This window comes from Thalassophryne amazonica, chromosome 20 (genome assembly GCF_902500255.1).
Source record: "Thalassophryne amazonica chromosome 20, fThaAma1.1, whole genome shotgun sequence".
Taxonomy (NCBI): Eukaryota; Metazoa; Chordata; class Actinopteri; order Batrachoidiformes; family Batrachoididae; genus Thalassophryne; species Thalassophryne amazonica.
In genome coordinates, this window is record NC_047122.1 from 36437093 (window position 1) to 36452504 (window position 15412).

The following is a 15412-nucleotide window of genomic DNA, read 5'->3' on the forward strand; positions in this document are numbered from 1 at the left end:
CTAAATGTTATCATACATGTATGTACATCTTTTCTGGATTGCAAATATCTTTGCACATTGTATTGAACATCTAATAACAACTACATAATACTTAAAAGATAAACTTGCAGTAATGTGGGGGAAAGTCTGCAGTCATGAACTGTTTAAATGCACAAACCACATTGTGTTTCCCAAGCTCCACTCAGTCCTTAAGCCCCCAATGTTGCCAATACAATAGTCTGTTGTAACACCATTTCCAACAGCCAGAATGTTTTTCTGCATTGTTTATTATGAAAGTAAAAATGTTCATATTGGTGCATGTCAGTAAACGTATCAAAAGCTCTAGTTCCGATATGTCCATAAAAAGGTTGCGTAAGCCAATAAAATAAAATCAGACGACCAATACATCAGTCGGGCTCTATTGATTTATAGCATGTATACCTCAAACCCCATGTAAGTTTATTTGCTCTGAGAAGTATGCCCACAGCTGCCCACTTACCAGTGACCCTGTTTGTCTGTCAACAGTGCAAAATGGGAGTGGCAAAAGGAAACTGGATGAAGACAGAAAGGCAGAAAGGGAAGCAAGTTATCGTTCTCTCTATCTAAAGAAAGAAGCAGTTGTAGTGTTGACCAGATATCCTGAACATAAACTCGGGACTCTACGTTCTTCGTCGCCTGTGCAGTATAGCTCTGATTATTCCGTGAGCAGTTTTGATTCTGATACAAGGTGGGAACCAAAAGACGCTTCAACTGATGATGATTCTGATTCTTTGATGTCACATTCATCAAGCAAGAGGAGAAAAATGGAACAGAAACCTGGAAAATCTACTAAGGACCATGAAAAGAGATCACAAACTTTACAAACAAACATTAAAATTAAAACCAAGACTGGTGCAACAACAACAACAACATGTGCTCCACAAGCAAGCGCCAGTACCAAGACTGGTGCAAATAACACTTCATCACTACAGGAAACCAAAGCCAAGACTGGTGCAACAACAACATGTGCCCGTCAGGCAAGTGCCAGTACACAGACTGGTGCAGATAAAACTTCATTGCCGCAATCAAGTACAAATACCATTGCCAAGACTGGTACAAATAAAGCTTCATCATTACAGGAAAGCATTAAAACTCAAGCCAAGAGTGGTGCAACAACAACATCTGCCCCACAAGCAGGCACCAGTACCAAGATTGGTGCAAATAAAGCTTCATCATTACAGGAAAGCATTAAAACCCAAGCCAAGAGTGGTGCAACAACAACATCTGCCCCACAAGCAGGCACCAGTACCAAGATTGGTGCAAATAAAGCTTCATCACTACATGAAAGCATTAAAACCCAAGCCAAGAGTAGCGCAACAACAACAACATGTGCCCAACAAGCAGGCACCAGTACCAAGATTGGTACAAATAAAGCTTCATCACTACATGAAAGTATTAAAACTCAAGCCAAGAGTGGTGAAACAACAACGTGTGCCCCACAAACAAGCGCCAGTACCAAGACTGGTGCAAATAAAACTTCAATGCCGCAATCAAGTGCAAATACCAGTGCCAAGACTGATGCAAATAAAGCTTTATCACTGCAGGCAAGCGCAAACAGTGAAGGTAATGGGGACCTGTGCAACTTGTACAGATTCATAATCTTCTAAAATATTTACTCAGTAATCATTGCTGTAAATGTATAATTTGTTTTCACCATAACTCAGTGGTTGACAAATTTTTACAAACTGGAAAATTGGTTAATGCACTGCATTTATATTGCACTTTTCCATCTGAATCAGAAGCTCAAAGTGCTTTACAAAGTGAATTGTGTGTACCCACAAAACTATGAATTGGGCTACCAATATGGAAACTTGGGTTCATTTCCCAGTTAACATTTGGACAAGACACTTTATCTGCTTTGTCCCAGTTGGGTACTTTGGTAACTGGGTACTGGGCACTTGGGCTGGGAAAGAAACTTGTGCCAGCAGGTCTCAGGGCCTATGAAAGGAGAAGAATTACACATTATAGATACACAATTTGTCAAATAGTTATTTATTTTGTTGGGAGGACAAGCATTAAATTAGTCATTTGTTTTCCTTCATGTTCTTTCTCATTTGCACTAGGGTCTGCACAAACTGTAACTGCTCAACGTCAAGCCCCTGAAGAACATCCCAAGTCTGCTCCTGTATTGTACCGTATAAAACAAAAAATCAGTGTGGGCATGACAGTCTTGGCCAGGAGGAAAGCCCTAAACTGGCAACGGGGAAAGGTCTTAGTCATCATAACAGATGGTAAGAAACATCATCTACTCATTTCAGCAGGATTAAACTATATGTCCATCAATTATATATTAATGTGTTTTTAACCTTTTCAACATTATTTATTTTATTAACTTAGACTTTGACAGAAACATTTTAAAAATAACTTTGGTATTACAAATGTTACAACATAAATGTCTTTTTTTTTTTTTTTTTTTTTTTTTTTTTGTCTAATATTCTTGCTTTCAATGCATCTAAAACCACTCAAAGTTGGTTAAAACAGGGCTTGCCAATAACATTTTAGAGGTATAAAATCCCTACATCTTCAGGGGGTTCTGCCCCCTTGACCCCAGCTGGGGCCCCTGCACCTCCAGCTGTGAGCCGCGATCATGCAATTTACCCGGCACTAAAATAGTTCCAGCTAGAACCCTGTCTGGCACCAATGAGCCGCCATTATTTATTTATTTATTTATTTATTTTTCATCTTTTTCATGAACTTGTTTAAAATGGTGGTTAAGAAAAGTTTGATAAGTTGAGAATTCGAGCAATGTTCTCATTTTCTTTGCAGAAGATGGAAATGTAAAGTACCAGATTAATTTTGATGACAAAAAGAAGCTCGTATCAGCACACCACATTGCCTCAGACACCATACCCGTTGTGGAACAGACGTTCGTAGGAGCTCGTGTGGTGGTCAGGAAACGAGATAACGAATCACAGTTTTTCCCAGGTGTCCTGGCAGATGTCCCCAGTAGAGCTAACCGCATGAGGTATGCGTTAGACTGCACTATATACACATGTACGGTCCCCAGTGGAAAATACTTCATCAAATCAGACACTTTGTGCAGTACGCATTTCATGGTTTCTTTTGTTTGTTGCTTTTTCCAGGTTCTTGGTCTTTATGGATGACCACACTCCAATATACGTTGGCTTGCCTTTACTTCGTCTGTTGTATAAACCACGTAAGTTAAGACTGGGTTGCAGGTTTATTGCAGGCATGTGCTAAACATTTTCAAGAATGGAGTTGCATTCTGCTAGATTTTTTTTTTTAAATCTCTGATCACTTCTTAATCTCACTATTACTTCTTCATAGTGAGATTATATAACCCCACATCAGAAAAGGTTGGGACAATATGGACAATATCTTACGTTTACTTCTACTTCATTGCAGACAATATGAATCCAGTATATTTTATGTTTTGTGTGGTCAGTGTCACTTTAGTTGTTAATATATATCCATTCCTGCATTCATATCTTGCAACACATTCCAAAAAAATTAATGTTGCAACAGGTGCGTAATTTATATATCTATCTATATATATATATATATATATATATATATACACACACATACACACACAACCCCAATTCCAATGCAGTTGGGATGTTGTGTAAAATGTAAATAAAAACAGAATACAATGATTTGCAAATCCTCTTCAACCTATATTCAATTGAATACACCACAAAGACAATATATTTAATGTTCAAACTGATAAACTTTATTGTTTTTGTGCAAATATTTGCTCATTTTGAAATGGATGCCTGCAACACGTTTCGAAAAAGCTGGGACAGTGGTATGTTTACCACTGTGTTACATCACCTTTTCTTCTAACAACACTCAGTAAGCATTTGGGAACTGAGGACACTAATTGTTGAAGCTTTGTAGGTGGATTTCTTTCCCATCCTTGCTTGATGTACGACTTCAGTTGTTCAACAGCCCGGGGTCTCTGTTGTTGTATTTTGCACTTCATAATGTGCCACAGGTCTGCCCGCACTTTTTTACTATGAAGTCACGCTGTTGTAACAGGTGCAGAATGTGGCTTGGTATTGTCTTGCTGAAATAAGCAGGGACGTCCCTGAAAAAGACATTGCTTGGATGGCAGCATGTGTTGCTCCAAAACCTGGATGTACCTTTCAGCATTAATGGTGCCATCACAGATGTGTAAGTTGCCCATGCCATGGGCACTAACACACCCCCATACCATCACAGATGCTGGCTTTTGAGCTTTGCACTGGTAACAGTCTGGATGGTCTTTTTCCTCTTTTTTTCTGGAGGACACAACGTCCATGATTTCCAAAAACAATTTGAAATTTGGACTCATCAGACCACAGTACACTTTGCCGCTTTGCGTCTGTCCATTTCAAATGAGCTTGGGCCCAGAGAAGGCGGCGGCGTTTCTGGATGTTGTTGATGTGTAGCTTTCGCTTTGCATGGTAGAGTTTTAACTTGCACTTGTAGATGTAGCGACAAACTGTGTTAACTGACAATGGTTTTCTGAAGTGTTCCTGAGCCCACGTGGTAAGATTCTTTACACAATGATGTCGGTTTTTAAAGCAGTGCCACCCGAGGGATCGAAGGTCACGGCCGTGCAATGTTTGTTTTCGGCCTTGCCGCTTATGTGTAGCAAGTCCTCCAGATTCTCTAAATCTTATGATTATATCATGGACTGTAGATGATGGAATCCCTAAATTCCTTGCAATTGAACATTGAGAAACATTGTTCTTAAACTGTTGGACTATTTTTCACGCACGATCACAAAGTGGTGATCCTCGCCCCATCTTTGCTTGTGAACGGCTGAGACTACTGGGGATGCTCCTTTTATACCCAATCATGACACTTGCCTTTTTCCAGTTAACCTGTTCACCTGTGGAATGTTCCAAACAGGTGTTCTTTGAGCATTCATAAACTTTCCCAGTCTTTTGTTGTCCCGTCCCAACTTTTTTGAAATGTGTTGCAGGCATCCATTTCAAAATGAGCAACTATTCGCACCAAAACAAAAAAAGTCTGTCAGTTTGAACATTAAATATCTTGTCTTTGTGGTGTATTCAATTGAATATTGGTCTAAGAGGAAATCATTGTATTCTGTTTTTATTTACATGTCACACAACGTCCCAACTTCATTGGAATTGGGGTTGTGTGTGTGTATATGTGTATGAAAATTCAGTAAGGTATATCTTATATATTATATTCCAATTCTAAGGTGGAACTATGCCAGTATACTAAGGTATATCTAAAAAGGAAGAGTAAAATAGGAGAGTAGAAAAGAGTAGAGTAGAGCCACTTAGGTGCCTGATCTTGAGAACCAGGGATGGTAGGTTGTATGTATGTATGTGTATATGTATGTATGTATGTACGAGGTCTATTAGATAATAAACCGACCCTTTTTTTTTTTAACTATATGGATTTGAATGACGTGCGATTACACCAATCATGCTTGAACCCTCGTGCGCATGCATGAGTTTTTTCACGCGTGTCGGTGACGTCAATTCCCTGTGGGCAGGCCTTGAGTGAGATGTGGTCCCGCCCTCTCGGCTGAATTCCTTTGTTTCACACGCTGCTCGAGACGGTGCACGTTGCTTTATCAGAATTTTTTCTGGACCTGTGAGGGATATCAGAGTGGACACTATTTGAGAAATTAAGCTGGTTTTCGGTGAAAAGTTTAACGGCTGATGAGAGATTATGGGGTGTTTCTCTCGTTGTAAGGACTTCCCACGCAGCGGAACGTCGTGCAGCGCTTCCAGGCGCCGTCGTCGGCCTGTTTCGACCTGAAAACATCCTAATTTAAGGCTTAATTCACCCAGGACGTCGTGAGAGAACAGAGAAGATTCAGAAGAGGCCGGCATGAGGACTTTATGCGGACATTCCACTGTTTAAGGACATTTTGTAATGAAAGACGTGCACGCAAATTCGCCGCGTCATTTCCGTGACGACTCGGCAAATCTGTGTGCGCCGCGACAGGAAAAACACCTCCGTGTTGAAAACCATTTGTAAAATTCAGGCGGCTTTTGATGGCTTTCAACAAGTGAGTAACTGAGAAATTGTTTAACAGCTTGGGCATGTTCCAACTTGCCAGTTAAGGTTTCCAACGGAGGTGTTTTTCCTGTCGCGACCCCCCGCGGTCGGGTCCGGCCCAACATGTGACTCTGCCCGCACGTTCTTTCATTACAAAATGTCCGTTAACAATGGAATGTCCGAATAAACTCCTCATGCCGACTTCTTCTGAAAGTTCTCTGTTCTGTTACTGGGTCAACAGAGCCTGAAATGTGGAAGTTTTCAACTTGAAACGGCGAGACGCTGCCGCCTCGAAGCGCAGATCGCTGTCAGGCACCATGGGCCGTCCTTACGGCGACACTACCAGACCAAAATCTCTCATCAGCCATTAAAATTTTTACCGAAAACCAGCTGAATTTATCGAATGGTGTCCACTCAGTTGTGCCTTACAGTTTTGAAAAAAGTTTGATCAAACAAAGCAGCAGTCTCTGAGCCATTCCTAAACAATGGAAAAAATCGACGAGAGGGTGGGCGACTCCTCACTCAAAGACTGCCCACAGGCGAATGACGTAACCGACAGGCGTGAAAAAACTTGCATGCCCACGAGGGTTCAAGCATGTCTGATGTAATCACACGTGATTCAAATCCATATGGTTTTTGAAAAAAGAGAATATTTTGAAGAGTTGATGAATAAAGAAAATGAGTGAGAGAAAAGGCTGGATGATGTGGCGAGAGTAAATCAGGAAGTACAAGAGATTAGCAAGGAAGAAGTGAGGGCTGCTATGAAGAGGATGAAGAGTGGAAAGGCAGTCAGTCCAGATGACATTCCAGTGGAGGCATGGAAATGTCTAGGAGAGATGGCAGTAGAGTTTCTAACCAGATTGTTTAATAAAATCTTGGAAAGTGAGAGCATGCCTGAGGAGTGGAGACGAAGTGTGCTGGTTCCTATTTTCAAGAACAAGGGTGATGTGCAGAGCTGCAGTGACTACAGAGGCATAAAGCTGATCAGCCACAGCATGAAGTTATGGGAAAGAGTAGTAGAAGCTAGGCTTAGAAAACAGGTGAAGATCTGTGAGAGCAATATGGTTTCATGCCGAGAAATAGCACTACAGATGCAATGTTTGCTCTGAGAATACTGTTGGAAAAGTACAGAGAAGGACAGAAAGAGTTACATTGTGTGTTTGTGGACTTAGAAAAAGCTTATGATAGGGTGCCAAGAGAAGAGTTGTGGTATTGTATGAGGAAGTCTGGAGTGGCAGAGAAGTATGTTAGGGTAGTGCAGGACATGTACAAGAATAGTGTGACAGCGGTGAGATGCGCAGTCGGAATGACAGACTCATTCAAGATGGAGGTGGGATTACACCAAGGATCACCTGAGTCCTTTCTTGTTTGCAGTGGTGATGGACAGGTTGACGGATGAGATCAGACAGGAGTCCCCATGGACTATGATGTTTGCAGATGACATTGTGATCTGTAGTGAGAGTAGAGAGCAAGTTGAGTCTAGTCTGGAGAAGTGGAGATATGCTTTGGAGAGAAGGGGAATGAAAGTCAGTAGAAGCAAGACTGAGTACATGTGTGTGAATGAGAGGGAGCCCAGTGGAATAGTGCAGTTACAAGGAGTAGAAGTGGTGAAAGTAGATGAGTTTAAATATTTGGGGTCAACTGTTCAAAGTAATGGAGAGTGTGGTAGAGAGGTGAAGAAGAGAGTGCAGGCAGGGTGGAGTGGGTGGAGAAAGGTGGCAGGAGTGATTTGTGACCGAAGAATATCAGCAAGAGTGAAGGGGAAAGTTTACAAAACAGTAGTGAGACCAGCTATGTTGTATGGTTTAGAGACAGTGGCACTAACAAAAAGACAGGAGGCAGAGCTGGAGGTGGCAGAGCTGAAGATGTTGAGATTCTCTTTGGGAGTGACAAGAATGCACAAGATTAGGAATGAACATATCAGAGGGACAGCTCAGGTGGGACGGTTTGGAGACAAAGTCAGAGAGGTGAGATTGAGATGGTTTGGACGTGCAGAGGAGGGACCCAGGGTATATAGGGAGAAGGATGCTGAGGATGGAGCCACCAGGCAGGAGGAGAAGAGGGAGACCAAAGAGGAGGTTCATGGATGTGCTGAGAGAGGACATGCATGTGGTTGGTGTGACAGAAGAAGATACAGAGGATAGGGTGAGATGGAAACGATTGATCTGCTCTGGCGACCCCTCACGGGAACAGCCGAAAGACAAAGAAGAAGAAAGAAGTCCTGCTGAAAGATGAACCGTTGCCCCAGTCTGAGGTCAGGAGCACTCTCGAGCAGGTTTTCATCCAGGATGTCTCTGTACATTGCTGCAGTCATCATTATTTCAGTCCTGACTAGTCTCCCAGTTCCTGCTGCTGAAAAACATCCCCACAGCATGATGCTGCCACCACCATGCTTCACTGTAGGGATGGTGCCTGGTTTCCTCCAAACATGACGCCTGACATTCACACCAAAGAGTTCAATCTTTGGTGTCGTCAGCCCAGAGAAATTTTTGGCAAACTCCAGGTGGACTGCCATGTGCCTTTTACTAAGGAGTGGCTTCCATCTGCCCATTCTACCATACAGACCTGATTGGTGGATTGCTACAGAGATTGTTGTCCTTCTGGAAGGTTCTCCTCTCACAGAGGAATGCTGGAGTTCTAACAGAGTGACCATCAGGTTCTTGATCACCTCCCTGACAAAGGCCCTTCTCCCCCGATCTGCCTTCAAGACTAAATCTTGAAGGCAGACTAAATCTTTTTTAGGGAGGCCCATGCATTTTTCAACAACATTATGCAAAACTAAATTCTGCACACATTGCAAAGGTGTGACTGCAGAAGAAGACTGTACAGATACTGGACTGGCCTACCTGCAGTACTGATCTGTTCTCAGCAGAATGCAACAATGACAACCCCGTACTGTTGCACACTTTAGCATGTGTTTGCAGGTAGAATGGGACAAAATAACCTGAAATGCTTCTTTGCTTTATCGTAAATGCCAAAAAGTCTTAAGTGTTGTGAGAAGGAATGGCAACATTACAGCGTAATATGTTTTTTGAATGTGTTGGAGGCTTGAAATGCAAGAATGGATGTATATTAACAAATGAAATGAAGTTGACCACAAAAAAGGGACATCTTTGGTTGATCCTGTCTGCACGTCATCCTGTGTGACCATGGATCTTGAAAGCAAGATCCATGGTCACACAGATCTTGAAAGCAAGATCCATGGTCACACAGATCCTGTTTCATTTTCCTTACATTTAGTATTTCAGCGAACCATCAGAACAGTAGCACGCTGTATGACTTGCATGAAGGAAAATAGAATTTTCTGTTTAATCACAAAATATTAACCTCGTAAGTGTAACTTCCAACTTGCTTAGTGGATTTCAGTGAAACTCCAGACGGTGGTAGCACGCTGTGTGAAGATACTCATGGAGGAAAACAATTTGAGTTTGTTTTTTATCACTTTTTGATGCACCTGTAGAGGTTGACTAGTTTAAATCAGGTATTTTATGAAATATTTACTGCTACTGATGTATAAATTATATGCATTGTTAATATATGAAAATATTCAGCAGAGCGGAGGGGCTGTGATTTTGTGAGCTTGCTCATAGATCTGTAGGTTTGTTTATTTCTTGGCTGTCTGATGATGATGTTCATAGAAAGCAAAATCAATTTCCCTGTCACAGCGGAAAACGTGGTGGACGACATTCCGGCAGGCATCCACAAGACTTTCATGAAAAGTTACTTGAAGGATTGGCCGTTCCCGCAGGTGATCCATTTCCGCGTTGGCCAGACAATCAGTGTGGAGCGGAATGGCGCCTACAGGAAGTGCGAGGTCCAGCAGGTGGACTGCCTTTTGGTGAAGATTTGTTTTCAGGTCAGAAACAGTAAATAGCAGCAGTTGTTGGTCATATTACCTCCACTTGCTGGTCTTTTGCTGTCGGTCTAATGAACTCAACATGTCATTCATTCAGGGAGAAGATGAACATAAAGAGTGGCTTCACCGCGGCTCTTTCCGTCTGGAAGCCAACATGTCGAAATTTGCGGAGTTGGAGGCCAAGGAGAATGCAACAAAAGATACGTCACAGACTACAGGCGCACGGTGAATTAGAAAGAAAACATAAAATAAATGGAAGCTTGTTTATTATCAGGAAGAAAATTAGAGAAGTGACATACCTGTCTGTAGGATACTCAAGAGGTCTTGACATTTTTCACTGAGACAGGATAATCCAATAACTGGGAATAATCAGGAAATGCGAATAATCAGATTTGATGTGTTTAGATGCAGTTTAGTGATGCAATAATAGTAGTAGTAATAATAAAAACACAGTAGGTTTGCATGAGTCTGTCAGTAAATTGAAGTTCTTTCCAAGTTCATTAGATCAAACTGTAATTTTCAAAACTTCCTGTCAGTGCCGTGAGTCAGGACTGTCCTGATGTGGGATTTGTTAGTGTTGCAAAATAATGCTGCACTTCATCATTTTTTTGTATATGCTTGTTCGGTCATTTATTCATTTTCTTCCGCTTATTTGGGTCTGGTTCATGGGGGCAACAGACCATGCAGCTCATCCCACACTTCCCTGTCCTCTGACAAGTCCTGTAACTCTTCCCGGGGGGATCCTGAAGTTTTCACAAGCTAGCTGGGAAATGTAATCCCTCCAGTGTGTCCTGGGTCTTCCCGGGTCCTCCTCCCAGTTGGATGTGCTGTGAAGACCTCCCTGGGGAGACAACCAGGGGGCATCCTCACCAGATGCCCAAACCACCCCAGCTGACTGCTTTTGATGCGAATAAGCAGTGGCTCCACTCTGAGTCCCTCCCAGATAGTTGAGCTTCCCACCCTGTCCAGGAGTGTAAACCCAGATACCAACAGGAATCTCATTTCCGCTGCTTGTATCTGCGATCTTAATCTTTCAGTCATTACCCAAAGCGCACGACCATAGGTGAGGAGAGGAGCGTAAATGAACTTGTAAATTGAGAGCCTCATCTTCTGGCTCAGCTCCTTCACCATGACAGTCCAGTACAGCGTGTATCAATCTCATACGTTTAAATTTTTATATATTATTATTATCAATAGACCACCCCTGCCCATTCTCCATGTTATGTGGAGTTGCATCTGGAAGGGCATCCACTTTAAAATTTGTGCCTAATCAACGTGCAGTTCCACTTTGGATTTGCTGTGGCGACCCCTAGTGTGCTAAAGGAGAAGCCAGAGACTTACTATTATTATTCATAATGGTAATAAAATAGTAATTTAATAATACTTAAATTTTCCCCTGCAATAGACTTGCGTCCTCTCACCCCATCACTGCTGGGATACAACCGCCCCACCACACTTACTTGTAGTTAGCGAGTATAGAAAAAGAATGAATGAATTTTTTTTATTTAATATTTATTTTTCATTTCATTTAGCGCAAACTGTTTCCTTTTCACTGCCAAAGTGGGTTCTGCTACCGACATTGTCCGCTGTGTTTTCTTAGCTACATCTGCTTGTATTTTAAAAACATCTGGGTTTGTGGTTTCATACTTTTTCACACACACAGATGCAAAAGAGTGAAAGGAACCAGATTAAGACAATACACGGGCCAGAAAAAAACAGAATAACGGTTGAAAACCGAAGCGTGTATCATAATCTGATAACTGCTAATCCCAGAAAGCATATCGCTTTGTTGTTTTTATGACCACTGTAATAATTGAGGTGGACCGAGATTCTTTCTGATATTTAAATCACAATTACAGCCTCCACAGCCAATGTAACGGTCCACACAGTGATTTTACCATTTTAACCAACGTCCCTTTGTGTCCTGTACTTCCTACTTCTTACAGTGCTCTTACGTTTTGCCCTCTTTTACAACTTATCTGATGCTTTTGTGGTTGTCCTAGGGCCCATAGCACTGATTTAAGTCAATAAAAATGTTTCCTGTCTCATTACTGTGATATTACTGTGATATTTGAAAAGAGCTTCTAGCATTAAGTGCACCTGCTGGCACAGATTATCGATCAGAGTCCAGTATAATGGCCAACTGTAGTGAGTGACACATGTAGTATATGTGACAGCTGTTAAGAGTATTAATGCATGTTTAGTGCGCATATTTAGATGTGTACTGTGTCTAAATACAGATACAAAGATAAACCACTGAACAGTTAAATAGTCTGGATGTGCACGTACAGAAATTTTAATCGATAGATTCAGTGTCACAAAATATTTTCAGAAATTATCATCCACCTCAAATTGTTTAATTACTTCTGTATAAAGATGATTGTGGTTTTCAGTATTAACATTAAATATCAATCAATCAATCAATCAATTTTTTTTATATAGCGCCAAATCACAACAAACAGTTGCCCCAAGGCGCTTTATATTGTAAGGCAAGGCCATACAATAATTATGTAAAACCCCAACGGTCAAAACGACCCCCCTGTGAGCAAGCACTTGGCTACAGTGGGAAGGAAAAACTCCCTTTTAACAGGAAGAAACCTCCAGCAGAACCAGGCTCAGGGAGGGGCAGTCTTCTGCTGGGACTGGTTGGGGCTGAGGGAGAGAACCAGGAAAAAGACATGCTGTGGAGGGGAGCAGAGATCGATCACTAATGATTAAATGCAGAGTGGTGCATACAGAGCAAAAAGAGAAAGAAACAGTGCATCATTGGAACCCCCCAGCAGTCTACGTCTATAGCAGCATAACTAAGGGATGGTTCAGAGTCACCCGATCCAGCCCTAACTATAAGCTTTAGCAAAAAGGAAAGTTTTAAGCCTAATCTTAAAAGTAGAGAGGGTTTCTGTCTCCCTGATCTGAATTGGGAGCTGGTTCCACAGGAGAGGAGCCTGAAAGCTGAAGGCTCTGCCTCCCATTCTACTCTTACAAACCCTAGGAACTACAAGTAAGCCTGCAGTCTGAGAGCGAAGCGCTCTATTGGGGTGATATGGTACTACGAGGTCCCTAAGATAAGATGGGACCTGATTATTCAAAACCTTATAAGTAAGAAGAAGAATTTTAAATTCTATTCTAGAATTAACAGGAAGCCAATGAAGAGAGGCCAATATAGGTGAGATATGCTCTCTCCTTCTAGTCCCCGTCAGTACTCTAGCTGCAGCATTTTGAATTAACTGAAGGCTTTTTAGGGAACTTTTAGGACAACCTGATAATAATGAATTACAATAGTCCAGCCTAGAGGAAATAAATGCATGAATTAGTTTTTCAGCATCACTCTGAGACAAGACCTTTCTGATTTTAGAGATATTGCGTAAATGCAAAAAAGCAGTCCTACATATTTGTTTAATATGCGCTTTGAATGACATATCCTGATCAAAAATGACTCCAAGATTTCTCACAGTATTACTAGAGGTCAGGGTAATGCCATCCAGAGTAAGGATCTGGTTAGACACCATGTTTCTAAGATTTGTGGGGCCAAGTACAATAACTTCAGTTTTATCTGAGTTTAAAAGCAGGAAATTAGAGGTCATCCATGTCTTTATGTCTGTAAGACAATCCTGCAGTTTAGCTAATTGGTGTGTGTCCTCTGGCTTCATGGATAGATAAAGCTGGGTATCATCTGCGTAACAATGAAAATTTAAGCAATACCGTCTAATAATACTGCCTAAGGGAAGCATATATAAAGTGAATAAAATTGGTCCTAGCACAGAACCTTGTGGAACTCCATAATTAACTTTAGTCTGTGAAGAAGATTCCCCATTTACATGAACAAATTGTAATCTATTAGACAAATATGATTCAAACCACCGCAGCGCAGTGCCTTTAATACCTATGGCATGCTCTAATCTCTGTAATAAAATTTTATGGTCAACAGTATCAAAAGCAGCACTGAGGTCTAACAGAACAAGCACAGAGATGAGTCCACTGTCCAAGGCCATAAGAAGATCATTTGTAACCTTCACTAATGCTGTTTCTGTACTATGATGAATTCTAAAACCTGACTGAAACTCTTCAAATAGACCATTCCTCTGCAGATGATCAGTTAGCTGTTTTACAACTACCCTTTCAAGAATTTTTGAGAGAAAAGGAAGGTTGGAGATTGGCCTATAATTAGCTAAGATAGCTGGGTCAAGTGATGGCTTTTTAAGTAATGGTTTAATTACTGCCACCTTAAAAGCCTGTGGTACATAGCCAACTAACAAAGATAGATTGATCATATTTAAGATCGAAGCATTAAATAATGGTAGGGCTTCCTTGAGCAGCCTGGTAGGAATGGGGTCTAATAAACATGTTGATGGTTTGGATGAAGTAACTAATGAAAATAACTCAGACAGAACAATCGGAGAGAAAGAGTCTAACCAAATACCGGCATCACTGAAAGCAGCCAAAGATAACGATACGTCTTTGGGATGGTTATGAGTAATTTTTTCTCTAATAGTTAAAATTTTGTTAGCAAAGAAAGTCATGAAGTCATTACTAGTTAAAGTTAATGGAATACTCAGCTCAATAGAGCTCTGACTCTTTGTCAGCCTGGCTACAGTGCTGAAAAGAAACCTGGGGTTGTTCTTATTTTCTTCAATTAGTGATGAGTAGAAAGATGTCCTAGCTTTACGGAGGGCTTTTTTATAGAGCAACAGACTCTTTTTCCAGGCTAAGTGAAGATCTTCTAAATTGGTGAGACGCCATTTCCTCTCCAACTTACGGGTTATCTGCTTTAAGCTACGAGTTTGTGAGTTATACCACGGAGTCAGACACTTCTGATTTAAAGCTCTCTTTTTCAGAGGAGCTACAGCATCCAAAGTTGTCTTCAATGAGGATGTAAAACTATTGACGAGATACTCTATCTCCCTTACAGAGTTTAGGTAGCTACTCTGCACTGTGTTGTTATATGGCATTAGAGAACATAAAGAAGGAATCATATCCTTAAACCTAGTTACAGCGCTTTCTGAAAGACTTCTAGTGTAATGAAACTTATTCCCTACTGCTGGGTAGTCCATCAGAGTAAATGTAAATGTTATTAAGAAATGATCAGACAGAAGGGAGTTTTCAGGGAATACTGTTAAGTCTTCTATTTCCATACCATAAGTCAGAACAAGATCTAAGATATGATTAAAGTGGTGGGTGGACTCATTTACTTTTTGAGCAAAGCCAATAGAGTCTAATAATAGATTAAATGCAGTGTTGAGGCTGTCATTCTCAGCATCTGTGTGGATGTTAAAATCGCCCACTATAATTATCTTATCTGAGCTAAGCACTAAGTCAGACAAAAGGTCTGAAAATTCACAGAGAAACTCACAGTAACGACCAGGTGGACGATAGATAATAACAAATAAAACTGGTTTTTGGGACTTCCAATTTGGATGGACAAGACTAAGAGACAAGCTTTCAAATGAATTAAAGCTCTGTCTGGGTTTTTGATTAATTAATAAGCTGGAATGGAAGATTGCTGCTAATCCTCCGCCCCGGCCCGTGCTACGAGCATTCTGACAGTTAGTG

General features: G+C 41.2%; 1 protein-coding gene across 3 annotated transcripts in view; it reads left to right on the forward strand.

Moving 5' to 3' along the window:
* LOC117502161 (histone-lysine N-methyltransferase SETDB1-A-like) overlaps window positions 1-15412 on the forward strand; it is a 43596-nt gene that overhangs the window by 15146 nt on the left and 13038 nt on the right. For 2 of the 3 annotated variants that reach the window (XM_034161191.1, XM_034161192.1), the window contains 6 exons: window positions 505-1581; window positions 2082-2249; window positions 2785-2983; window positions 3102-3175; window positions 9672-9862; window positions 9960-10087. In XM_034161191.1, coding sequence (XP_034017082.1) covers window positions 505-1581; window positions 2082-2249; window positions 2785-2983; window positions 3102-3175; window positions 9672-9862; window positions 9960-10087 — 1837 coding nt within the window. The remainder of the gene's footprint in view (window positions 1-504; window positions 1582-2081; window positions 2250-2784; window positions 2984-3101; window positions 3176-9671; window positions 9863-9959; window positions 10088-15412) is intronic. The other variant, XM_034161193.1, reaches the window with a different exon arrangement.